Source organism: Saimiri boliviensis, chromosome 14 (genome assembly GCF_048565385.1).
Source record: "Saimiri boliviensis isolate mSaiBol1 chromosome 14, mSaiBol1.pri, whole genome shotgun sequence".
Classification (NCBI taxonomy): domain Eukaryota; kingdom Metazoa; phylum Chordata; class Mammalia; order Primates; family Cebidae; genus Saimiri; species Saimiri boliviensis.
The window spans coordinates 40,749,024-40,775,385 of NC_133462.1; the positions used below are offsets into that span (position 1 = coordinate 40,749,024).

General features: G+C 58.8%; 2 protein-coding genes across 3 annotated transcripts; one reads left to right on the top strand and one right to left on the bottom strand.

The window, feature by feature from the left end:
• Nucleotides 1-259: 259 nt before the first annotated feature.
• LONP1 (lon peptidase 1, mitochondrial) lies at nt 260-22,915 on the top strand. Its single transcript, XM_003938829.4, has 18 exons — nt 260-713; nt 4,858-4,946; nt 5,870-5,989; nt 7,045-7,276; nt 9,989-10,050; nt 10,567-10,696; nt 11,220-11,303; nt 12,298-12,518; nt 15,082-15,220; nt 16,187-16,365; nt 18,409-18,496; nt 18,858-18,980; nt 19,056-19,172; nt 20,367-20,507; nt 20,587-20,752; nt 21,330-21,547; nt 21,629-21,793; nt 22,540-22,915. The coding sequence occupies exons 1-18, from the start codon at nt 285-287 to the stop codon at nt 22,714-22,716; spliced, it is 2,880 nt and encodes a 959-aa protein (XP_003938878.2). The 5' UTR covers nt 260-284; the 3' UTR covers nt 22,717-22,915.
• On the bottom strand, nt 22,876-26,059 carry RPL36 (ribosomal protein L36). 2 transcript variants are annotated; one of them, XM_010349510.3, is made up of 4 exons: nt 25,960-26,059; nt 25,688-25,782; nt 23,225-23,359; nt 22,876-23,152 (listed from the first exon to the last, which is right to left on the bottom strand). In XM_010349510.3, exons 2-4 carry the CDS (start codon nt 25,778-25,780, stop codon nt 23,063-23,065), a joined length of 318 nt encoding a protein of 105 aa, XP_010347812.1. In that variant the 5' UTR covers nt 25,781-25,782; nt 25,960-26,059; the 3' UTR covers nt 22,876-23,062. The 2 variants fall into 2 exon arrangements, with proteins under 2 accessions (XP_010347812.1, XP_010347813.1); XM_010349511.3 differs by having other exon boundaries at nt 25,688-25,785; nt 25,960-26,033.
• Nucleotides 26,060-26,362: the final 303 nt, after the last annotated feature.

Here is a 26,362-nt window from a genome sequence, read left to right on the forward strand (position 1 = left end):
CTGCGTTTGCAGCATTACCAATTTTCTGTATGGGTGCTGGCGCGTGCCCACAACCTTCCACGTGACCGTAACGGCCCTTGAGCGCCTAAGGTGGGAAACCGGAAAAGGCAGAGGAAATGCTGACAGTCCAACGCCGCTTCCTTCGTCGGCGTAGGCCCCGCCCTCTGAAGTGGCTATTTCGGGCCACGCCCCCATCGAGTGCCGAGGCACGCGCCGGGCGTCACGTGCGTTACATGGTGAGCGGAAATGACGTGAGTTGTGGGCGCCGCCAGTATGGCCGGGTTATGGCGGCGGGCACAGGCTACGTGCGATTGTGGGGCGCTGCGCGGTGCTGGGCGCTGCGGCGGCCGATGCTGGCCGCCGCCGGGGGGCGGGTCCCCACGGCAGCTGGAGCGTGGTTGCTCCGAGGCCGGCGGGCTTGCGACGCGTCTCCCCCTTGGACCCTGTGGGGCCGAGGCCCGGCAATTGGGGGCCAGTGGCGGGGACTTTGGGAAGCGAACAGCCGCGGCGGAGGCGCTTTCTCGGGGGAAGACGACGCCTCCGAGGGCGGCGCGGAGGAAGGAGCCGGGGGCACGGGGGGCAGCGCGGGCGGCGGGGAAGGCCCGGTCATTACGGCGCTCACGCCCATGACGATTCCGGATGTGTTCCCGCACCTGCCGCTCATCGCCATCACCCGCAACCCGGTGTTCCCGCGCTTTATCAAGATTATTGAGGTAATGGGAGTCCCCGCCGCGGTCTCAGGTTTCACACCTCTGCAAGCAGCGGGCTGAAGGGTGGGATCACTTTAGCGCCCTCGTGTTTCGCAGCTTTTTCAGACGTGAGTTTTTCAGAGGCTGCAGTTAGAATCCTGGTCTGCTCACCACTAGCTTGGGGACCTTGAGCTAAAGTCCTCTTCCTTTCGGATCTCTCAGGATCCGTTAGATGGGAGGAGTTGAACCCAGTGAGCCTAGGATTGTCCACTTAGAGTCCCGGTCATAGAAATCCGGGATCCGGAAGGGCCAGAGTAGTGTTACAGCGCCATTAGTCTTCTGCTTACTTGGCACACAAGTTTTGTAACGCTTTCTCTCCCTAGGCGCTGTGCTGTCGGGTTACGAGCCCCAGTGGGATCAGAATTCATTCTTAAATATTTCTTGACTGCTTATTTGCCAGAGACTGTTCTAGGTGCTGGGGATATGGTAGTGAACAAGGCAGACAAAAATTTCTGCCTTTGAAGCTGGGCGTGGTGGCGCGCGCTGTAGTCCTGGCTACTCCGGCGGCCAAGGCGGGAGGATTGCTTGAACCCTGGAGTCTAGCTGGTTAACATGGCGAGACCCTGTCTCTTAAAAAGTAATCTGCCTTGTAGCTTACATTCTGGCAGGATGAGATAGGCGATAAAGATGATTAGCAACTATGTTGCATTAGAAGGCAGTAATTATTGCGGGAAATAATAGAGCATGGATGGAACTGGAGGCTTAGGACGGTGGGAAGAGGACGTTATTCGTTCAGAGTGTTCTTGACCTTCTGCCACGTGACACGTGCTCAGAATACCGTAATGAACAAGTCATACAGTCCCCGGCCTAAGAAACTTATCTTTCCGTGGTAGAAATTACATCGTTTCAGAGTAAGAGCCTTGTGGGTGGGGAGGGAGCAGGATGATGTAATAGAAAGCAATCAGTGTAAGGAACTTGAGCTTTTAGAGTAGGGAGGCCCCAAATACCTTCTCCCCCAGTTCCCCTTCCCTCAAAAAAAGAAAAAAAAAACCTGATGTGGAAACTGGGATCTATGGGAAGGTTATCTGTTAACTATCAGAGCAAGGTCATACAGTGAGTCACCCTCTGCTAAACAAATCTCAAGGATCTGTTGGGGAAGGGAAAAGCCATTTCAGAGGGACAGCAGCCAGAGGGACGGAGGGAGCTCTCCCACACTGCTAGTTTGTGTGTCTGAGAGACCCCTCCAAGGCCTTTCCTGTTTTTTTTGTTTGTTTGTTTGTTGTTTGTTTGTTTGATACAGAGTTGCGCTCTCACTAGGCTGGAGAGCAGCACCGCCGTCTCAGCTCCCTGCAACCTCCACCTCCCGGTTCAAGTGATTCTCCTGTCTCAGCCCCCCAAATAGCTGGTATTACAGGCACCTGCCACCATGCCTGGCTAATTTTTCTATTTTTTAGAAGAGACAGGGTTTCATCATGTTGCCCAGGCTGGTCCCGAACTCCTGACCACATGTAGTCAACCCGCCTCAGCCTCCCAAAGTGCTGAATTTGCAGGTAATGAGCCATCTTGCCTGGCCCCAAGGACTTTCCTTCTTGTTAAGTAGTGGTTACTGATGCAGGCCCCCGAGCAAGATTCTGTGGGGTCCTGTCCGGCTCTGTAACCTTTAGCAAGTTACTCCTTTGGCTCCCATCTTCTCATTGGTGACATGGATGTATTAGCGTCTTATTAGTTGTTGTGGGAGTTAAACGAGGCCACGTGGGCTGACCCCTGTGTCTCACAGGTGTAAATCCCAGCACTTTGGGAAGCTGAGGTGGGAGGATAATTTGAGAACAGCCTGGTTCACATAGAGCCTGTTTCTACCAAAAAATAAAAAATAAAAAGTCTGGGCACAGTCGAGTGAACCTGTCATCCCAGCTCCTCGGAAGGCTGAGGCAGGAGTATTACTTGAAACTGGGAGATGAAGGCTGCAGTGAGCCACGGTGTCGCCACTGCACTCCAGCCTAGGCAACAAAGTGAGGCCCTGCCTCAGTAATAACGTGGTGCTGTTTCCTGTCGGTGCACTTCTGACATTTCAGGACCCTGTCCCGGACGCCTTTTTCCCATCCTTGACTTCACCTGTAGCAGTTATCTTTACCCTCCCAGGTTTCTGGGCCCAGGATGGTGTCATCGGGTCTAGTCCCCTCAGCTCTGCAAAGCGACAGATGTCTCTCGCTCCCGGCACCTGAGCAGAGATGATTCTTCTGAGAGTTCAGTCTGCCCACGTGGAGCTAGCCCAGAGCATTAAATGAGTAGCTGCGGATCAATGTGATCCTCCTGCCTCAGCTTCCCAGTGTGCTGGGATTACAGGTGTGAGCCACCATGCCCAGCCAGCATTGAGCTTTTTAAAATTCTTTGTGTCATCCTGGTGCCTACAAAAGTTTGAGGGCCATTACCTTTGTATGGGGGTGTATATGTATTTACTTTATTATATGATAAAGATGGAAAATTTCAAAAAGAAAATGGAGATGGGGTCTTGCCATGTTACCCAGGCTGGTCTCAGACTCCTGAGCTCAAGCGATCCTCCTGCCTCAGCCTCCCAAAGTGCTAGGATTGCAACTGTGAGCCACCACACTTGGCAGGCCATTACCTTTAATCAGGGTCTGTCCTGTGAATTAACAATGGCTTGAAAGAAATAAGGTGAGCGCCTTGCTCCTTCAAATGCTTTTAGAAGACATCATTAGCCCTGAGCCTGCCATTGTGTTGCCATCAAGATTGTGCTGTGAGATCCTGGGGGTCTTGATCATAAATGAACAGCACGTGGTGTGATGAGGAATTTTCAGTGAAACTTGGAGGGCCCGGGAGCGGTGGTTGACACCTGTAATCCCAGCACTTAGGGAGGCCAAGGTGGGCAGATCACCTGAGGTCAGGAGTTCAAGACCACCAGCCTGGCGGCCAACACGGTGAAACTCTGTCTCTACTGATAATACAAAAGTTAGCAGGTGTGGTGGCATGTGCTTGTAATCCCAGCTACTCATGAGGCTGAGGCAGGAGAATCTCTTGAACCGGGAAGGTGGAGGTTGCAGTTAGCTGAGATTGTAGCACTGCACTCCAACCTGGGTGGCAGAGTGAAACTGTTTCTAAAAAAAAAAGTTGGGGCCAGGTGTGGTGGCTCACGCCTGTAATCCCAGCACTTCAGGAGGCCGAGGCAGGTGGATCACGAGGTCAAGAGATCCAGACCATCCTGACCAACAATTTTAGTAGAGACATGGTGAAACTCTGTCTCTACTAAAAATACAAAAAATTAGCCGGACCTGGTGGGACATGTCTGTAATCCCAGCTACTTGGGAGGCTGAGACAGGAGAATTGCTTGAACCCAGAAGGCGGAGGTTGTGAGCTGAAAATCCGCCATTGCACTCCAGCCTGGGTAACGAGCGAAACTCAGTCTTAAAAAAAAAAAAAAGTTGGAGGAAGTTATCAATCTCTGGGATGGGCCACATTTGAATTATTTATGTTTATTCTGATACTAATAAAGGAGAATGGTTTTGATTTTCAAACCAAGCCACTTTGTCATGGAAATCCCTTTTGAGGCTGGATATTAAATCAGTTTCTTGGTTCTGGCCATTCATCTACTTTGAATTTACTTTGGGAAGAAATGAAGCTAGTCGGTTCCACCTCACTGTTTGGCACCACAGCCCCGGACCCGGCCCTGTTTGTTTGTTTGTTTGTTTAGGGGTTCCCAGCCTGTGTTGATTAGTATCCTGGATCTGCTTAGCACGTCCCCAGAGAATAATGTAAACAACATAAGAGCTGCTGTCCAAAAATGTCAGCTAGAAAAGCTACCCTGGACCGGGCATGGTGGCTCACGCCTATAATCCCAGCACTTCGGGAGGCTGAGGTGGGAGAATCACCTGAGGTCACGAGTTCAAGATCAATCTGGCCAACATGGTGAAACTCCATCTCTACTAAAAATACAAAAATTAGCTAGGTGTGGTGGTGCATGCCTGTAATCCCAGCTGTTTGGGAGGCTGAGGCAGGAGAATTCCTTGAACCCAGTGGGGGTGGAGGTTGCAGTGACCTGAGCTCACGCCACTGCACTCTGTCCTGAGCAATAGAATGAGACTCTATCTCAAAACAAACAAACAAACAAAAACACCCTACCCTACGTTTCACTTTGAGGTCATTGTCATGCCAGGTTAAAAATAAGAAGTTGGTTGAGCTGCTAAGAAGGAAAGTTCGTCTCGCCCAGCCTTATGTCGGCGTCTTTCTGAAGAGAGATGACAAGTAAGTGTGTGATTTTTCCTTCCTTCCCTTGTTGACGTTGCCCTAGAGTCCAGCTCCCAGGTCCTGCCCTGAACTTTGTACCTTTGACCCTTGACCCAAAGGGAACTAGAGAAGACCTCCAGAGTAAAGGCCAGGAGCCAGGCAGGCTACCTCCTCAGCCTGGGTGGAGCACTCGGCTTTAGCGCTAAACTTCCCGTATTGTTCAGACTGGGAAATTAACTTCAGGAATCTTAGCAATGAAATGCACCGTGAGGCTGCCCGAAAGCTCAGCTAGCCAGTCGGACATTGTGGCTCCATACAGAAATGAGTTCTGTGGGCCGGTGCGGTGGCTCACGCCTGTAATCCAAGCACTTTGGGAGGCCGAGGCGGGTGGGTCAGCTGAGGTCAGGAGTTTGAGACCAGCCTGGCCAACATGGTGAAACCCCATCTCTACTGAAAATACAAAAAAAAAAAAACAAAACAACCAGCCAGGTGTGGTGGCAGGCGCCTGTGATCCCAGGTACTCAGGAGGCTGAGGCAGGAGAATCGCTTGAACCTGGGAGTTGGAGGGTGCACTGAGCCAAGATCCCACCATTGCACTCCAGCCTGGGCAACAAGAGTGAAACTCTGTCTCAAAGAAGTGAGTTCCCTGCATGCATTCCAAGCGGGCTCTGTGATGGGACATAGAAGGGAATCAGAGTCCCGTCCAGACCCGTCCTCATGGCTGACATAGCAAGGAGCCACCCACCCAGTGCCGTGACCACTGGGTGCAGCCCTGACTGGGCAGAAGCTCCTCTAGGCTCTGGCACTCCTGCAGGAGCCCAGGAGGCTGCTTGTGGGTTTCAGTAGCACTTGGTAGGGGCGTTTATTTTCCCTCAGCCAGGGACGTACTGCTGAGCCTGCGGGCTCGTGTCCCAGCGTCCCTCTGTGCTTCTCTCCCACAGCAACGAGTCGGACGTGGTGGAGAACCTGGATGAAATCTATCACACGGGGACGTTTGCGCAGATCCACGAAATGCAGGACCTTGGAGACAAGCTGCGCATGATCGTCATGGGACATAGAAGGTGGGCGGCCGGCGGGCGCTGCGGGAGGCCAGAGCGGGGGGCAGGAGTGAGGCGTGTCACCTCGGGACCCCTCCTGTCTTAGAAAGGGGTGCGCTGCAGGGCCGGGCGTGGTGGGTCATGGCTGGAATCCCGGCACTTTGTGATGTCAAGACAATTGATTTCTTGAGCCCAGGAGTTCGAGTCCAGCCTGGGAAACATAGTGAGATCCCATATCTCCAAAAAAAAAAAAAAAAAAAAAAATTCGCTGGATGTGGTGGCTCATGCCTGTGGCTCCAGCTACCCAGGAGGCTGAGGTGGGAGGATCACTTGAGTCCAGGAGTTTGAGACCAGCCTGGGCAACACAGCAAGACCCTGTTTCTACCAAAAAAAAATAAAATAAAATAAGAAATTAGGCGTGATGGCATGTGCCTGTAGTCCCAGCGACTTGGGAGGCTGGGGCAGGAGGATTGCTTGAGCCCAGGAGGTCGAGGCTGTAGTGAGCTACGATCATGCCACTGCACTGTAGCCTGGGCAACAGAGCCAGATCCTAAGTTCAGGTGGTGCCAGGTGCTCTGGGGAGAGAGGCAGACAGCATGAGAGGTGGAGGTGGGTGGGCATCTCCGTGAAGTGCTCGGCAACAGTCTTTGCAATGGTGTCCTTCAAATGGAGACCTGAACGACAGGAAGAGCCACGGTGAGGTGGGTGCAGAGCAGGGCAGGCAGAGTCTCAGAGCCCAGCCTGTGCTTGGCCAGGCTGCCACCGTTTGGGACAGGAGGCCCTGGGGCTTGTCACTGCCGCATGTTCACAATACTTAGGATGGGGACAGAGAGGCATTGGTGTGGGACGAAGCGGATGCCTGTATCTGGCTGGAGCCTAAGAGGCGGAGAGGACGCTGTTTGGGAGACCCTGAGAAAGTGGCTCAGTCTGCAGCCCAGGGACCCTGTGGCCACCCTGTGGCTCCGGGGGCCTGAGCTCAGCGGGACCCTTGGACCACCTGTGCCGCCAGGGAGGCCTCGGCCGTGGTCAGGGCAGCTGCCAGCCTCAGCGGCTTCACGCCAGCCTTGCTCCCGCGTCAGGGTTCATATCAGCAGACAGCTGGAGGTGGAGCCCGAGGAGCCCGAGGCAGAGAACAAGCACAAGCCTCGCAGGAAGTCGAAGCGGGACAGGAAGGAGGCGGAGGACGAGCTGGGCACCAGGCACCCGGCCGAGCTGGCGATGGAGCCCGCCACCGAGCTCCCAGGCGAGGTGCTCATGGTGGAGGTGGAGAACGTCGTCCACGAGGACTTCCAGGTCACAGAGGAGGTGAAAGTGAGTCCAGGCGTCACGTGGGGCGGCTCCCTTGAGCTGTTACCGAGGTCTCTCCGGGAAGAGTCATCTTCCACCTGCAGCCCCTCAGGGTCTGGCCTGTCTGGAACTCAGTTCTAATGGAACAGAGAGGGAGCTTTTCCTCCCAGAGGTGTTTGGAAGACACTGGGATGGGAGAGGCACAGGAAATTCACTGGGGCCGGTAGCTGTTCAGGAAGGAGGCAGGGTTGGAACCCAGCCCCAGCCCCAGCCCGTGTCGCCTGTGCTGAAGCCTCCAGCAGTTACCAGAACACCTTCCAGCCCTGGCTTTGTTCCACGAGGCCCGGGAGGTCGGGGAGGGGAAGTTGGGACCTGTAGCTGCGGGACAAGAAACAGCCTTTTGGCCACCCTGATCCCCAGCCTAGGCCATCCAGCCTGCCTGGTGGCACAAGGAGTCAGCTTCTGAGATGGGCAGGCTCCTGGCGGTGCCACCTGCCCTCCCGCCGTAGGGGTGACCAGCACAGCCAGCCAAACCCTGAAGCATGTCAGTTCCTCACCTGTGTGCCTGGCCTCGTCGGCCTCCTCCCCAGGCCGCTGCAGAGCCTGGGGAGAAAGTGCTGTGAGCAACTGGTGATGTCTGCCATGGGCGCTGGGAGGGGTGAACGGTCCTGTCCGCAGGCCCGTGTGGCTTCTTGAGGTCAGCACTGTTAGCTTGCCCCACTTGCCCCTGTGAAATTTTTTTTTTTAAGACAGAGTCTGGCCCTGTCACCCAGGATGGAGTGCAGTGACGCGATCTCACCTCATGGCAACCTCCATCTCCCAGGTTCCAGTGATTCTCGTGCCTCAGCCTCCCAGGTTCCAGTGATTCTCGTGCCTCAGCCTCCCAGGTAGCTGGGATTACAGGCACATACCACCGTGCTCAGCTAATTTTTGTGTTTTTAGTAGAGATGAGATTTCATCATGTTGGCCAGGCTAGTCTCAAACGCCTAACTTCAGGTGATCTGCCCACCTCAGCCTCCCGAAATGCTGAGATTACAGATGTGAGCCACTGCGCCTGGCCACCTGCCAGTATTGAGCACATACAGCCACTGTGACCAAGGAACAGATGGAGCATTTCTCTGGCTGGGCGCAGTGGCTTATGCCTGTCATCCCAGCACTTTTGGAGGCCTGGAAAGGAGGATCATTTGAGCCCAGGAGTTCAAGACCAGTCAGGGCAATATTGAAACTCCTGTGTCTACAAAAAAAATAAAATCAGCTGAGCGTGTTGGCACACACCTGTGGTCCAGCCTGTGTGAGGATCGCTTGCCCTCAGGAGGTTGAGGCTGCAGTGGGCTATGATCGAATCACTGCACTCCAGCCTGGGCAACAGAGTGAAACTGACTGCCTAAAAATGAATTAAAAAATTCAGCCAGCCATCGTGGCTACACTGTCCCAGGCAGCACAGCCCTCGAGTTCCCTGTGAGAGTCAGCGGGGGAAGGCTGTGACTTAACTTACACAGGCAATTGGAATTAGCAAGACCCCTGAGGGGCAGCAAGCTTGTTCTCAAAGCAAGTGCCTGGGACCTCCAGTAGGCCTGTTCTGGTGCCTTCTACCAGGGTCAGCTCAGACAGTTCAGGGTCAAAACCAGAGACTAGAGACCAGATGATGACATTTTATTTTTTTTGGAGACAGAGTTTTGCCCTGTCACTCAGGCTGGGGCTCAGTGACATGATCTCGGCTCACTGCAACCTCTGCCTCTCGGGTTCAAGCCATTCTCCTGCCTCAGCCTCCTCTGCAGCTGGGATTCCAGGCACCCACCACCGTGCCCAGCTAATTTTTTTCTGTATTTTTAGCAGAGACGGGGTTTCACCATGTTGGCCAGGCTGGTCTCAACCTCCTGACCTCAAGTGATCCTCCCACCTTGGCCTCCTAAAGTGCTGGTGTTACAGGTGTGAGCCACCTCGCCCAGCTGAGACCACATGATTAAAACCTGGTTATAGGCAGGCGTTGTTCATGCCTGTGGTCCCAGCTGCTCCAGAAAATAGCGGGGGAAGATCGCTTGAGCCCAAGAACTCAAGGCTGCATTAAGTCACGAGCGCACCACTCCTTTCCAGCCTGGGCGACAGAGCAGGACTCTATCTTAAAAAATAGCAAAGGGCCGGGCACGGTGGCTCACGCCTGTAATCCTAGCACTTTGGGAGGCCGAGGTGGGTGGATCACGAGGTCGAGAGATCGAGACCATCCTGGTCAACATGGTGAAACCCCGTCTCTACTAAAAATTAGCTGGGCATGGTGGCGCGTGCCTGTAATCCCAGCTACTCAGGAGGCTGAGGCAGGAGAATTGCCTGAGCCCAGGAGGCGGAGGTTGCGGTGAGCCGAGGTCGCGCCATTGCACTCCAGCCTGGGTAACAAGAGCGAAACTCCGTCTCAAAAAAAAAAAAAAAAAAAAAAAAAAATAGCAAAGGAAAGAAACCAGTGTGTTTTCTTCCTCCAAGACAGCTTGTCCTAAGGACAAGGCTCTGAGGGGTAAGAAGACAGGGTTTGGTTTTAGTTTTGACTCTCTTGGTCCTGTGTCCCTGGGACTGGTGAGTCTGGGCTGCACTCCTCGGTGTCCGAGGCCATCTGTGACCGGGCCAGGTGGGTGGGGAGTTGCTGGAGCAGCAGGCGGGTAGGACTCCCAGGACCTCGCCTCCACCCAGCCCACCTCCTGCTAGGACGCTGTTGGGCCCCAGTGACCCCGCCCCCCTACCCGGCAGGCCCTGACTGCAGAGATCGTGAAGACCATCCGGGACATCATCGCCTTGAACCCTCTCTACAGGTGGGTCCCCTGCAGGCGGCTGGCCAGGCGGGGCATCTCTGCGGCTCTTTCTGCAGCTGGGGGGCAGGGGGCTTCCTCAGCGTCCTCCTGGAAGGAAAGCTTGCATGGGGCAGGGATTCATGGCCTAAGGAGCGGCGGCGATGGAGGAGCCTGTTTCCCCTGGGGCGAGGGGCAGGTGGGAGGCCTGGGGACGACTCAGCAGACCAGGTTCCTCATCCCCTTCTGCTGAGGCCAGAAGCTGTGGCTGGCATCGGCTGGGGGAGGGGGAGGGGGAGCAGACTGCTGAGGTGAGGTCACTGCATGGCTCCCGTGGGTATGCCACGTGCGTTTCCAGCCTGGGATGGGTGGACCCTGAACTCTGGGGACCAAGCAGCAGACCTAGCTCCCAGCAAGCACCCCTAGGCCCTGCCCGCAGCTGTGGGGAACAAGGACCGTGAGGACCGGGTCCTGGTCGGGGGTAGCAGTGCAGCAGAGTGTGAGGCCCTGGCCACTGAGGCAGCTCCCTCTGTCCCCCAGGGAGTCGGTGCTGCAGATGATGCAGGCCGGCCAGCGGGTGGTTGACAACCCCATCTACCTGAGTGACATGGGTGCTGCGCTTACTGGGGCTGAGTCCCACGAGCTGCAGGACGTCCTGGAGGAGACCAACGTGAGCGCCCCCCACCTCCGCTGTGCCCTGGCTGGGCCCAGCGGCTCCACCCCTCGGCTGTGCCCCATCCGCACCTGGCTGTCCCCACCTCCACTGTGCCCTGCCCATGCCGGGTGGCCCCCACTCCTCCTCAGCTCCCCCATGCCTGGCTGCCCTCACCCCTCCACTGTGCACCATTCACCCCCGCGGCGTGTCCCTGGCTGTTTCTGAGATGGTTTCCGGTCACCGGCATGCCTTGGTCCACATCCGTCAGGCTATTGCCTTTCGGCAGCTTCAGAGCCTTCGGTCGCTAGTCACCGCCGCACGTTCGGTGGGATCCTCTGGGCCGAGTACTCGGGGGGGTCACCAGTCTTTTGCTGTGGTGAGCAGCACTCCTGAGAGCGCCCCCTCGCATGGTGCCCGTAGGGTGCATTTCCAGCGTGGGATCCGCCAGCAGCACCTCAGGGCGCACCTTCTACCCACCCGGCCCTGGGCGCACAGGCACCGCGTCTGCTCATCCTTTCGGTCCTCCCTGTTTCGGCAGATTCCCAAGCGGCTGTACAAAGCCCTGTCCCTGCTGAAGAAGGAATTTGAACTGAGCAAGCTGCAGCAGCGCCTGGGGCGGGAGGTGAGCCCCGGGCTGGGACACAGCCACTCTTAGGGGCCTTCCCAGGCCACATGGCATCAGGCAGGCTCTGGAGCGCGTGGAGGGACAGGTGGCATCAGCCAGGGCCAGCAGAGAAGGCCTGTCTGGGTTCTGAGGGCTTCGTGCCATCAGCCACTCTGTCATTCTGAGCCGTGAAACTCCGCGTTGAACAGAGGAGCTTAAAGCTGGTCCCAGTGTGATGAGCCCAGTGTGGGGCAGTGTCAGGACCACCCTCCGTCGAGGGAGGAATTCCTCTGCCTTGGTGATCTGGGGGACAGTGTTGGAAATCGGGAACCAGCCTGGGAAAAGTGAAGATGCTGCTTGTTGAGACCCAGCCATTGAGGCTCCTGATTTCAGCAGACCAGTCTGCATGATGGTCAGTCACTTCACGGTCGTGGCATTTCTTGGAATTTTTGACTTTGAGACAGGGTCTCCATCTGCCACCCAGGCTGGAGTGCGGTGGCACCATCTCAGCTCACTACAGCCTCTGTCTCTGGGGCACAGGGGATCCTCCCACCCCAACCTCCCAAGTAGCTGGAATTATAGGCGAGTGAGCACCACACCCAGCTGATTTTTGTGCTTTTAGTAGAGACAGTTTCACCATGCTGGCCAAGCTGGTCTGGAACTCCTGGGCTCAAGTGATCCACCTGACTCGGCCTCCGAAAGTGCTGGGATTATGGGCGTGAGCCATCATGCCCAGCCCCATCTCTACAAAAAGTTTTAAAATTAGAGCCAGGTGTGGTGGCCGGTGCCTGTGGTCCCAGTTACTCGGGAGGTTGACGCTGTGATGGCAGCTTGGCACTCCAGCTTGGGCAACAGAGGAAATCCTATCTCAAAAAAAAAAAACCAAAGGCTTTGTGCCCTGGGTTTCATTTCTTTTCTCTGAGTCCTTGGGGAGCAGAGGGTCCCCACTCATCCGGGGATGCACGCCCTCACCTTCCCATGCCAGGCCTGACAGCGGCGCCTCGGCCCACAGGTGGAGGAGAAGATCAAGCAGACCCACCGGAAGTACCTGCTGCAGGAGCAGCTGAAGATCATCAAGAAGGAGCTGGGCCTGGAGAAGGACGACAAGGACGCCATCGAGGAGAAGTTCCGGGAACGGCTGAAGGAGCTTGTGGTCCCCAAGCACGTGATGGACGTGGTGGACGAGGAGCTCAGCAAGCTGGGCCTGCTGGACAACCACTCCTCGGAATTCAAGTGAGTGCCAGGCCCGGGCGGCCCCGCCCTGAGGTCGACCCCGCCTCAGCCCCCGTCTTGAGCAGGCCAGGGGACCCGGTGGGAGAGCCCTGTGGCACCTTCTGTATGGCAGGTGCTTGGTGGTGGGCCAGGAGGTGCCTGAGGAGTGTCAATCCTGTCCCTGGGCAGGACACGTCATTGCCACCTCCATTTTACAAGGAAATCCAGGCTCAGGGCTATCGAGTTGGTGTCCGGGGCCTCCGAGCTGCTAGGTGGTGCCAGGGATTTGAACCCAGGGACTCCTGGCTCTAAGCTAGTCCTACCTTTTTTTTTTCTTTTTTCTTTTTTTTTTTTTTTTTTTGAGACAGAGTCTTGCTCATTTGTCCCGGCTGGAGTGCAGTGGCGCAATCTTGGCTCACTGCAACCACCTCCCAGGTTCAAGCAATTCTGCCTCAGCCTCTTGAGTAGCTGGGATTACAGGCACCCACCACCTCCCAGGTTCAAGCAGTTGTCCTGCCTCAGCCGCTTGAGTAGCTGGGATTACGGGCACCCACCACCACTCCTGGCTAACTTTTTGTATTTTTAGTAGAGACAGAGTTTCACCATGTTGGCCAGGCTGGTCTCAAAGTCCTGACCTCAAGTGATGTGCCCGCATTGGCCTCCCAATGTTTTGGGATTACAGGCGTGAGCCGCTGCACCGAGCCTGAGCCAGGGCTTCTCAGCAGGACCAGGAGTCCCCATGGCTGTCTTTCCAAGGCTACCTCTTGCTTCCGCTCCCCTTTGAGAGTCAGCCAGGAAGTGACCATGCCTTCCCGGGATGCTGGCCTTCCCAGGGGCCGCTGTCTCAGGCATGCTGTGAGTCATGGTCATGGTGGCCGCTCAGGTTCCAGGGGCTCGGGTACCTCTGAGGTCATTTCAGCTGTACCCTCGTCCAGCCAGGCCAGAACCCCCCAGCCACTTCCGACGACAGCTTCAGCCCAGGACCAGGTGCCACACCAGGGCAGCCTCTAGGCAGGAGACATCCCCAGGGCAGGCTAGGCAGGCTAGGACAGTGCTTACAGGGAAGGCATGATTTTTCCTCCTGGCTGCTGGGCCAGGACCCCAAGTTGGCTTCAAATGTCAGGGGGTTGCTGGAGTCTCTTTCCCAACAGCCCTTCAAGGTGCTGGTTGTTGTGGCTCCTCTCCCAGCACACCCCGACTTCTGTGTGCAGCCTGTGAGCTCCCGCTGCTGCTCCGACAGGGCCATAGCTTAGGCAGGCGTCCCCAAACTGCGGCCCCCTGAGGCCATTTATCCCGCCCCCCCCCCACCGCACTTCAGGAAGGGGCACCTCTTTCATTGGTGGTCAGTGAGAGGAGCACAGTATGTGGCGGCCCTCCTACGGTCTGAGGGACAGTGAACTGGCCCCCTGTGTAAAAAGTTTGGGGACACCTGGTTTAGCGGCTTACACAGGGTGGAGCCCTGAGATCCGGCTGTGGGCCGGTGCGTCCCTTGGCTTGAGACCCCTTCCTCCTCCACAGCCACAGCACAGTCTCTTCCAGTCTGTCTCTGACCTCCCGCCGCCTCTCATGAGGACCCTGGCCCCCCGGGTCACCCAGGATACTCTCCCGTCTCGGGGACTTTGAATGAGTCCCATCTGCTGTGTGAGGGGCCTGTGCTGCCGCCGCATGTGGAGGAGGATATCAGTGTTTTGGGGTCCTTGTGTCTCCCAATGAGCAACTCGGTCCCCCTCAGGCCTGGTGGAAATACCTGCTCAGGCCAGGCCTTGTCCTGCAGAAGCAAATAGCTCCCTCCCCCAGGAACTCAGCGAGTCTGTAAGGTGGGTTCTGTCCTTGGGTCCTGGGGAGCCACAGCGGACAGGCCCGTAGTGTCTGCATCTTACCAAGATGCCTGCAGCAGGCCACCAGCTGCCTCCCCGATCCAGAACATTCTCTGCAAAGTGTTGCACCTACCTACATCGCTTCCACAGGGACTCTGTGTGCCCCTAAAGTCACCTCCAGCATCCGCGTGGCCCAGCTGGCCTGTCCTGGTGTGTCTCGTATGCCAGCCTGGTGGCGGTACGCCCTGGCAGTGCCTGCTCATGGGCGCACCTGGCCGTCCTCCTCCTCCTCCCCAGCCCCGCCCTGTGCCCCTGCAGCCCTCGCTGACTTGTTCCCGGCCCACGGTGGCTGCTCGGCTCCCAGCTCAGGGGCCAGTATGGAGTTGCCCTTCCCTCTGGCAGCCTCACTCTCCCGACAGGGGACCTGGCTTCTGTTTCCCCACCAGCCCTGGGTCAGGCCTCGTGCCCTCTGTGGTCCTGCTCACCCAGCCCCAGGCAGAAGCCAGTGCTGTCTCGGCTCTCCTGACCGGGTGCCTGGACAGGGCAATTTGTACATTGCTTTATAGAGATGGGGGTCTCGCTGAGTTGCCCAGGCTGGTCTTGAACGTGGGCTCAAGCGATCCTCCTGCCTGGGCCTCACAAAGAGCTGCGATTACAGGCGAGAGCCATCGCGCTCGGCCCCACGTGGTTTGAAGCCCCAGCCAGGCACAGCAGAGGCAGGGCGGCTCCTGAGCGCCGCTAAGCATCTCTCGTCTGTCCTGTGGCAGCGTCACCCGGAACTACTTAGACTGGCTCACGTCCATCCCTTGGGGCAAGTACAGCGACGAGAACCTGGACCTGGCCCGGGCCCAGGCAGTGCTGGAGGAAGACCACTACGGCATGGAGGACGTCAAGAAGCGCGTCCTGGTGAGGCCCGCTCGGGCCTGCTGTGGGCGGGGCTCCGCGCGCTGTGGGTTGAGATTTCAAAGGAGCCTCCTGGGGAACTGGTAGGCCTGGGGGTGCTGGTGGGGGCCTGCCGGGGATAAGGATGGTGTGGGGGGAACCGGGCAGGGACGGAGCATCGTGCCCCGCTACTGGGGGCTGGAGGATTTCCCAGGCCGGCTCAACTCATGCCTGATTGGCTGGGAGTGGCGGGGCTGCCTGTGCTCCCAGCTACTCAGGAGGCTGAGGGGGGAGGATCACTTGAGCCCAGGAAGTTGAGGCTGCAGTGAGCTGTGATCATGGCACTGGACATCAGCCTGGGTGACAGAGACCCCATCTCTACAAAAAAATTTAAAAATTAGCCGGGTGTGGTGGTACATGTGCATAATCCCAGCTCCTTGGGAGGCTTAGGTGGGAGGATTATTTGAGCCTGGGAGGTTGAGGCTGCAGTGAGCTATGATGATGCCACTACACTCCAGCCTGGGCAACAGAGCAAGACCCTGTCTGAAAATTATTTTAAACTAATTGTTAAAATGTCACTCCTGAGACCGTAGAAAGCAGCAGGTGGGAGTCAGCAACTGATGACAGAATTGCAAGGCATGGGGCAGAGGGGAGGGGGTGCCCTGCCTCTCAGGGTTGGAGTGGAGAGTGGGGAGCACTTGTGGTTTCAGGGTCCTGGGGAAGGGAACCCATTAGGAGCTGAGGAGCCGAACAGGCCTGGCCCTGCTGGGCGGCCACACTCTCCTGGCACCTAGGTGTCCTGTTGGAGCCGTTGTCACAGGCTGCCCCTCCCCGCAGCCAATGGCAGCTCTGATTCACTCAGCCTCCTGGACAGTCCTGGTCCCTTCTCAGCCCTCAGATGTCTGAAAGGCAGCATGCACGTGGCGAGAGTCATGCCCGGGCCCCGGTCCGTCCAGCCCACGTGCCCACCGAGCCCGCCTCTGTCCACAGGAGTTCATCGCCGTCAGCCAGCTCCGAGGCTCCACCCAGGGCAAGATCCTCTGCTTCTACGGGCCCCCTGGCGTCGGCAAGACCAGCATTGCCCGCTCCATCGCCCGCGCCCTGAACCGAGAGTACTTCCGCTTCAGTGTTGGGGGCATGACGGATGTGGCTGAGATCAAGGGGCACAGGTAGGCCCGGCCCTGACGGCCGTCCTCGCGCGCTCGCCACTGCTGTGCTGCCGGGCTCCATTGTCTCCGGGGCACCCATTAGCGTCTGTTAGAGCAGTCTGGGTTGCGGGCAAGCAGTTCCACTCACACCGCAGTAACTGAAAAGTCCAGGCATGCAGCGGACTTCAGGCCTGGCTGATTTCAGGCGCTCAAACGGCGCTGGTGGAATCTGCACCCGGGCCAGCGCTCAGCAGACGATCCCGGTACCTCTAGCTCAGTCCCTACAATGCCCCAGCCAGAGCTGCAGGCCCGTTTGCCATGCAGGTACTGGTCTGTGTGGGCTGCGGCAGCTGATGCCCTGGGATTGGCGGTGGCGTCGGCCCCACTTGAAGCCTGTGGGCATTTGGGAGAGAGTCTCCAGTGAGGACCAGGCTGTGCACCCAGAGAAACCTTGTCGCCTCTGTGGACTCACTCCTCCCGGCTGGCCTTGGGCCCAGAGCAGTGGCCACGGCCCTCTCTGTCCGGCGCCTTCCCACCTGGCCCTTCGGGTGGGCAGCCAGGCGCGGCTTTTCTAGGGCTTCCCTCCTCGCCTGCCTCTGTAGACAGAACTGTGGCCCCAGTGAGAGCCGAGTGTGAGGCGTCTGCTGAGTCTGCCACCTGTTCCCATCTTGCAAGGCGTTCAGTTGAGTCTGTGTTTAAAGTGAACATTTTTGGCTTCCTTAGAAACATCCCCAACTCCGGCCCCAGGCCTTCCTGGGTCTGCCCGCCCTCTGTGAGGTTGCACACTCTGTCCAGTCCCCAGGGGCGGCCACTGTCACCAGCTGGGAGTTGGGAGGAGCTGGAGCCAGTGCAGGGTTGGAGGTCCCAGATTGCCCAGGAGGAGTGGGGGCCTGGAGGATGAAGGGGTGGGGTCTGAGCAGGAAGGAGCAGCTGGGTGAAAGTGGAGGGATGCGGAGGGCACCCAGTCCTTTCTAGGCATGGGTTTGAGGTGGTCCTGAGGCCTCCTGGGCCTTGGTTCAGGAGGGATGGCCAGAGGTGCCGGCAGGGGCCACCGATTGCAAGGGGAGAGACCTGGCCGGGTTCTGAACCAGCCTCAGCCCCCTCCAGCTTTGGGAGAGAGTCACCAGGGATCGGGGCTGCTGGGAGGGCAGGCTAGGGCAGGCGTCAGTGCTGACGTCTCTGGGTTCCTGACCAAGGACAAGGACAGTAGACTGCAGGGAAATGGATCACTGTTGACGGCAGCAAAACCCTTCTCTGCCCACAGCTCTCCAGGGCGCTCACACGGCAGCCCACAGGCCGTGCACGACCTGTCCCACCTCCTCCTCCCCCTCCTTCTATCCCTTCTCCTCTCCCTTCCACCCCCAGCCTTACTGCCTCCTCACTGTTCCGCAGCCCATCAAGCGTGGTCCTGCCTTGGGGCCTTTGCACAGGCTGTGTCCTGGGCCTGGAACACGCCCCCAGAACTCCACGTGGCTCCCTCCTCACTTGCTTTGCTTTCCGCCACTCCTTGCCCTCTGCACACTTAAAGTGGCACACACATGCCAGTGGCGTCTGAGCCCCTCCATCCCTGCCTCCCTGTGTCTTCATCCTGCACACAGAGCCTTCCTCACCGGCCCCTGCCTGCCGGGCCTCCTGTTCAGGGGCAGAGAATGGAGCTTGCAAGAAGCCATCTGAGCCAGTGCTGGCCGTGGCCCGGGCGCGCCTGCCATTCCTTAGTGGGTGGGGGGGCCTTCTGCCCGTGCCTGGCTGGCCCCAGTCCCCCGCCTTTCTGTGGGTGGGAGGCCTCAGGCTGGCCTTTACTATGGGTAGGAGGTGCCAGTTGAGGGATGGCACTGAGAGCTGGCTGTGAATTGGTGCCCCCAGAATAGTTCTCCTGCACACAAGTCTGGTGAGTGACCAGTGTGCCCGCGGGTGCCACACACCTGGTGGCTGCATGCCCAGCACCCCTGTGGCCACATCTTGTGGCTGTCCAGGTGGCCTCACCCCACGGCCCTGAAGGGTGCATGGTGTTGTCATGGCCGAGTGGGGCTACTGGGTGACTCTGACCCTGCTGTGCTCCCACAGGCGGACCTACGTGGGCGCTATGCCCGGGAAGATCATCCAGTGTCTGAAGAAGACCAAGACGGAGAACCCCCTGGTCCTCATCGATGAGGTGTGTGTGGAGGGGATGCCCTGCCTCTCTCCCTGGGCTGTGCCTGGTGCCCTTTGCCTTCCTAACCCAGAGCCCCTAGCGGCCCTGACCAGGCAATGCTGGGTACAGGATAAAGCCCGGAGCCCTCCGGGTCCCAAGATCCCCAAGTCACCTCAGGGGCGGTCACCGTGATGCTGGCCCTGATGGCACGGATGGGTACCTCCCACCCACAGCCATACCCAGCAAGCTGCCCGTCCAAGGCCCAGGGCGTGGGTGCTGTTCTGACTCCGGGTATCCCCAGCCCTGACCCTGGGGTCTCCCCACTGGGCGGGCTGGTGAGGGGCATGCTGTGGCCAGCACCACCTGTCATCTGCCGCCCCAGGTGGACAAGATTGGCCGGGGCTACCAGGGGGACCCTTCGTCAGCGCTGCTGGAGCTGCTGGACCCAGAGCAGAACGCCAACTTCCTGGACCACTACCTGGACGTGCCTGTGGACTTGTCTAAGGTGGGGCCTGGCCTGGGGCCTGGGCTGGGGGGAGGGTGACAGGCCAGTCCCTTAGGACCTTGCTGCCGCCCCCAGGTGCTGTTCATCTGCACAGCCAACGTCACGGACACCATCCCTGAGCCACTGCGGGACCGCATGGAGATGATCAACGTGTCCGGCTACGTGGCCCAGGAGAAGCTGGCCATCGCAGAGGTAGGCCAGCCCCTCCCCACTGCTGTCCCCATCCCTGGAGCATGGGCTGACCCCACAGCCTGGGCCTCTAGGAGCTCCCGTGCCTGGTAGGGACCGGTGGGACTGCGGCCAAGAGGAGCAGACAGGCCGAGGCGGACACCTGGGAACAGCTGCAGGGCTGGCGCAGGCTTTAGAGCCCGGGACCGTCCCACACAGCCGTCAGCTGTCAGCGCATACACACTTGGTCTTCCAGGGCAGGGCCCCTACCTGCACTTCTTAGAAGCCAAGTCTGTGTCCAGTCTAGGGAGGACCCTGCCCCACCCCAGGCCCAGACTGTAGGGAAGGTTTCTGGCAGCCTGGCAGCAGTGTGAGCTGAGGTTCCCACGCAGAATGAGACTTAGAGGAGGAGGGGTTTCACTGAGGAGCCTGCGAGGTCCATTCCTGGGGGGTGGAGGGCTCCTGTATTTGATGTGTTTTCTTTCTGGGAAGGGTAGAGGGCCTTTCCCCGGGAGCCCTTTGACAACCTGTGCTGGGCACTGGTCCCGGCCCTCAGGGCCTTCCCAGCTTCCTGTGTCCCCTGAGGCTTACGTGCCCACTGCTGGGCCTAGATCCCAGCCTGACTTCCCAAGGGGCAGGCCTGTAGTTCGTGGGGACAGGAGGGGAGGGGCATGCATGGGGACCCCTCAGAGCACCAGGAGTGCCCCCCAGCATCAGGGGCAGGTGTAGAGTGGTATGCATGGGCCTATCTTGTCTCTCAGATGCTCTCCCCCTGCTGCCAGAGCTCAGAACTGTGGCAAGAATTATGGGGGTCTGCAGGTGACCTTGGAGCCCGCCCCCACCCCAGTCCTCCTCCTCCTGTGGAGGGCGGCAGCCACCTAACCAGTCAGCTACTGTACAGGCCCTGGGTCTGTGTTTGGGGCCAGCCCAGGGGCAACCAGGAGGCCTTCCTGGCGGAAATGGCATCTAAGATGCCTTTGGGGAATAGGACGTGGATCCAAGCAGAGGACACAGCACAAAGGCCCAGCACCTCTGGACATGCTGGGTGGCAGGGCCGGGTATCCCAGGTCCTGGTTTCACCATCGGGGACCTGTGCCAGGCCAGGGTCTGGGGCCCATGCAACAGGCATTGGCTCCTGTCCAGGGTCCCCAGGTTCTAGACTGGGCTGGTGGGCCAGGTCCCTCCAGATCCAACCGTGACAGCCAGCTCCCCCTGCAGCGTTACCTGGTACCCCAGGCCCGCGCCCTATGTGGCCTGGACGAGAGCAAGGCCAAGCTGTCGTCGGACGTGCTGACGCTGCTCATCAAGCAGTACTGCCGCGAGAGCGGCGTCCGCAACCTGCAGAAGCAGGTGGAGAAGGTGAGTGGCCACCCCGCCTCCTGGCACCTTTCCGCCCAGCGCACGTTCCCAAGCCCATTGTGCCGCCTTGCCCACACAGGTGTTGCGGAAGTCGGCCTACAAGATCGTCAGCGGCGAGGCCGAGTCCGTGGAGGTGACGCCCGAGAACCTGCAGGACTTTGTGGGGAAGCCCGTGTTCACCGTGGAACGCATGTACGACGTGACGCCGCCCGGAGTGGTCATGGGGCTGGCCTGGACAGCCATGGGTGAGTGTGGTGGCGGGAGGAGACCCCAAGTCGGTCCCATTTCTACCAGAGAACAAACGGGTCCCACCTCGTGCAGGGGTGCAGTTGGAGGGCTTCTGGCGGGGGGGCGGTGTGGGGAGCCCAGAGGACTCTCGGGCTGACAGAGCGGAAGGCTGTGAGCACAAGGGCGGCACACCATGGGCCTTAGGGATTTGGGGGGACACCTGGATAGGCTCACAGGTGGGGACAACGGGTCTCTCAGCATGAGCTCATCCAGATATGGGCCCCTGGGGCTACCACGCAGAAAGTTGGTGAGAGGGCAGGGGGGCGGTGCGGGAGCGGCTGGAGAGGGGCTTGTGTGTCTGAGCAGGGCAGCTGGGGTCCTTGTGGCCCTGGGCATGTTCTCTGGCTGGCAGCTGCTGGGGGCTGCGCTGTGGGGCAGACTGAGCCAGGAACCTGCCACACAGCAAACATGGAGGCCTTCGTTGGCTCATGATGGGCCACAGCCCCTGCCCAGAGGTGCCAAGATGCTGAGCTGGGGGTGGAGTGGGCCCGGGCCCTGAGGCCTCCCGTGTTCACAGCTCTGCCCCCGGTCCAGGAGGCTCCACGTTGTTTGTGGAGACATCCCTGAGGCGGCCACGGGACAAGGATGGCAAGGGTGAAAAGGATGGCAGCCTGGAGGTGACAGGCCAGCTCGGGGAGGTGATGAAGGAGAGCGCCCGCATCGCCTACACCTTCGCCAGGGCCTTCCTCATGCAGCACGCCCCTGACAACGAGTACCTGGTGACCTCACACATCCACCTGCATGTGCCTGAGGTGACTGCGGCGCCCGCCCCCACCCAGGCTCTGGGCAGCTGGCCACCTGCTCACCAACTTCCCCCCCACATCCCCCCGCAGGGTGCCACCCCCAAGGACGGCCCAAGCGCAGGCTGCACCATCGTCACGGCCCTGCTGTCCCTGGCCATGGGCAGGCCTGTCCGGCAGAACCTGGCCATGACGGGCGAGGTCTCCCTCACAGGCAAGGTCCTGCCTGTCGGCGGCATCAAGGAGAAGACCATCGCGGTAAGCACACGGGCTGGGCTGCGCAGTCGGGGAAGCCCTGGGCTCTGCACCCAGGCCCATGTGGCCTACAGCTGACTGCTCTAGCTGTCTCCTCCACATCCTCTTGTGGAGAACATTCTAGAGCCCACTGGCTTCCCCAGTAGCGTTTGGAGTGGGGAGCAGGGCTCCTGCTTCCTGTGCTGCAGGCTGCGCTGAGGGACAGACTGGACACAGGCCCAAGGTTTGGGCTGCTCTTCACTCCCAGCCCTGGGTGTCCTCAGACCAACCTGCCGTGTGGCTAGGAAGCCTGCTCGGGTCCTTCTGATGGGATTCTGCCAGGCGGGTAGGCATGGTCAAGTGGCTATGACCACCTGGACACCAGCCACACACTCCCTAGGTCATAAAAGTGGTGGGGGCTAACTGGGAGGCTCACTGCCCCTGCCCCAGCGTGTGTGGACAGTGGGAAGTGCTGGCATGAGGCCATGGACTCTGCCTGCCCCCGGAGGTGAAACTGCTCCCCCTGCATGGCCAGACTTCCTGGGTCACGGGCTGGGGACGACCGCAGGCTTCTGGAGCCGAGGCCAGTGGTTTTGCCTTGAGCCTGTTTCCCCGGGAAATAAGGATCCCGAGATGGTGGTTTTCAGGAGCCACTGCTTCAAGCTGGCATCAGTGTCCCCGGTCCCCATGCAGCCCTTCCCTTCCTGGAGGACGCACACCGGCGGCCCTCCTCTAGGCCCAGGCAGGGCTGATCCTGACTCTGCCCCCAGGCCAAGCGCGCAGGGGTGACGTGCATTGTCCTGCCAGCTGAGAACAAGAAGGACTTCTACGACCTGGCAGGCTTCATCACCGAGGGCCTGGAGGTGCACTTTGTGGAGCACTACCACCAGATCTTCGACATCGCCTTCCCGGAGGAGCAGGCAGAGGCGGTGGCCGTGGAGCGGTGACGGTCACAGCAGGACCGCAGGCAGCAGATGTCAGGCCCTTACCTGGGCCCGAACTGAGCCCTTCCGGGAGTGCAGCAGGGCCTGGCAGAGGAGCCACCGAGCAAGTAGCTCGGCCCCGCGGCCCAGATCCCAAGGACCCCCCAGTCACTTTAATCAGTGTGGCATAGGAACTATTTAATCATTAAAGTAATTTCCAGTATGGGGCCTCCTTGCCTGCTGCCCCAGGAAGGGTGGGCCAGGGCTTGGGCACCAAACAGATGCTTAAAGGACCTCCCCTACCCCAGGACAGCAACAGAGCCAGGGCTTGGGCGCAGCTGTTTATTTCAGGAGACAGCAGGGGACGGGCTTAGTCTTTCTTGGCAGCAGCTTTCCGCATGGCAGCCAGGACGTTGCTCAGCTCCTCCCGCTTCCTCTTGGCCCGGATGTGTGTCCCCACCTGCCAGGGATAGGGGGTCACTCAGCCCACCTGCAACTCCCACATCGCCCCTCCACCAGAGTGCCCACCTACCCTTTTCTTGATGAACTTGAGGGCCCGTTTGTCCTTGGAGACCTTCAGCAACTCCATGGCACGCCGCTCGTATGGGGCAAAGCCACACACCTCCCGGATCATGTCCCGCACAAACTTGGTGTGTTTGGTCAGACGCTGGCAGGGGGTGGCAAGAGCCGGCCGTTAGGGTGGGGGACCCCCTGCATTCTAGGTAAGCAGCTTAATCCCTTATGCTGTCACTATTTCCCTGGCCACTCTCCCCGGTGTGGTGGCCCGTCGCCTAGGCTGGTGTGCAGTGCTGCAATCATAGCTTATTGCACCCTTGACTTCCAGGGCTCAGGTGATCATCCTGCCTCAGCCTCCTTAGCTGGGACCACAGGTGCCACCATGCCTGACTAATTTTTTAATTAAAATACTTGTTTGGCTGGGTGCGATGGCTCACACCTGTAGTCCCAGCACTTTGCGAGGCCAAGGCGGGCAGATTACCTGAGGTTTGGAGTTCGAGACCAGCTTGACCAATATGGGGAAACCATTTTTTTTTTTGAGACGGAGTTTCGCTCTTGTTACCCAGGCTGGAGTGCAATGGCGCGATCTCGGCTCACCGCAACCTCCGCCTCCTGGGTTCAGGCAATTCTCCTGCCCCAGCCTCCTGAGTAGCTGGGATTACAGGCACGTGTCACCATGCCCAGCTAATGTTTCGTATTTTTAGTAGAGACGGGGTTTCGCCATGTTGACCAGGATGGTCTCGATCTCTCGACCTCGTGATCCACCCGCCTCGGCCGCCTAAAGTGCTGGGATTACAGGCTTGAGCCACCGTGCCCGGCCGGTGAAAACCTGTCTCTTAAAATAAAATAAATAAAATAATAAAATAAAATAAAATCTTGTTTGTGGTTCAGTGCAGTGCCTGACACCTGTAATCCCAGCACTGTGGGAAGCCGAGGTGGGTGGATGACTTGAGGTCAGGAGTTCAAGACCAGTCTGGCTAACATGGTGAAACCCCATCTCTACTAAAAACACAAAAATAAGCCGAGTGGTGGAGCACGCCTGTAGTCCGAACTACGCGGGAGGCTGAGGCAGAAGAATCGCTTGAATCCAGGAGGTGAGGCTGCAGCAAGCCGAGACTGCACCACTGTACTCCAGCATGGGCACCAGAGCTCCAGCTCAAAAAAGGGGGCCGGGCGCGGTGGCTCACGCCTATAATCCCAGCACTTTAGGAGGCCAAGGCAGGTAGATCTCGAGGTCAAGAAATCGACACTGCCGGGCGCGGTGGCTCACGCCTGTAATCCCAGCACTTTGGGGGGCCGAGGCGCGTGGATCACGAGGTCAAGAGATCGAGACCATCCTGGTCAACACGGTGAAACCCCGTCTCTACTAAAAATACAAAAAATTAGCTGGGCATGGTGGCACACGCCTGTAATCCCAGCTACTCAGGAGGCTGAGGCAGGAGAATTGCCTGAACCCAGGAGGCGGAGGTTGCCGTGAGCCGAGATCGCGCCATTGCACTCCAGCCTGGGTAACAAGAGCGAAAACTCCGTCTCAAAACAAAACAAAACAAAATTGTTCGTGGCCAGGTGCAGTGGCTCAGGCCTGTTATCTAAGCACTTTGGGGAGGCCGAGGCGGGGATTCACTAAGGCCAGGAGTTTGAGGCCAGCCCGGCCAACATGGTGAAACCTCGTATCTACTAAAAATAAAAAAGCCAGGCGTGGTTACACGCACCTGTAATCCCAGCTACTGGGGAGGCTGAGGCACAAGAATCGCTGGAACCCCGGAGGCGGAGGTTGCAGTGAGCTGAGCTCTCTGGGTAGCTGTGAGAACCGAAATATTAACCCTTGGGGCTTTTCTTGTTTTGAGACGGAGTCTCACTCTGTCATACAGGCTGGAGTGCAGTGGCGTGGGTCTCGGCTCACTGCAACCTCCGCCTCGCGCGCGCGTTACCATGCCCGGGTAATTTTTTTATTTTTATAGAAACGGGGTTTACACCATGTTGGTCAGACTTGTCTCAAACTCCCCAGCTCGTGATCCGCCTGCCCCGGCCTCCCAAAGTGCTGGGATTACAGGCGTGGGCCACGGCGCGCAGAGCAGCTCCCATCCTCCCCACGTCGCAATCTCTGCACCACCTGCAGGACGCACCTGGAGTCGGGGCTGCCCGCTTAATAAAGGAGCCGAATTCACGGACGCACCTGAAATCCCCCAACCTCACACACTGCAGCCTCGGGCCAGCTCGACAAGGCAACTCCTACTCAAGCGTCAGAACCTCAAATCCACTGTCCCGGACCGCCCTCAAATTGCTCCCGGTTCCCTGGCGTGGATTGCACGGGCAGGGAAACCCCAGAACCCCCTCTCCCCCACACCGTCCCTTCCATTCAAGCCCCGCTTAGTTCCGCGCGCCAACCCGCGTTCCTTCACGCCGATAGCCTTTGCCCAAGCCGTGCCCTCTGCCTCGAAGAAGCCCCCGATGACCTCCACGGGGCCCCCTCACTTACCCCGCGGCGGCGGCTGTGCCTGGGCTTGCTCACGTTCTTGGTTACCTTGTGGCCCTTGTTGAGGCCCACGGCCATAGGATACCGAAGAGCCATGGCTGCTGACAGCGGTGGGGAGAAGGGGCGGAGGTTGAGTCCCGATTCGGTTCCCGAGGTCCAGAACCCAGCGCCCCGTTCCCTTCAGCCTCGCTTGCCACAACCAACCATCCTCCAACCCGCAGAGAACCCGGGAGTACGGATGGCGGCGGATCCCCGGCGTACGGGATCCCACTCACCTGCTCCTCTACAATGGCGACTGTGGCGGAAGGGCTGGCGCCGCGCTGAACTCTGGGATATCTACTAGGCTCAGGATGCGCGGGCCAGAGAGGCAAGAACCGCGCGCACTCCCCCTGGTGGCTGGAGGCGTCCCTGCGGTCTCGCTCAGCATGTGCGACGAGGCTCTCTGAGCATGCGCACTTACTCCTTCGAGCCTGCGAGCTGGTGGGAACCAGAGGGCGTGGCTATGGCTGCCCTCCTCCCTCTGCCTGTGACAGGAGTTCGAATCCCAACTCCGCCGATTGCTGACCGACCCTGCGTCAACTTCAGCTCCCAGACTTTCTTCATTTGTAGAACGAAAAGAATACTACCAAACTGTTTGAACTGTTAAAATGGCCATTAAAGAGAGTACTGGTTTCATTA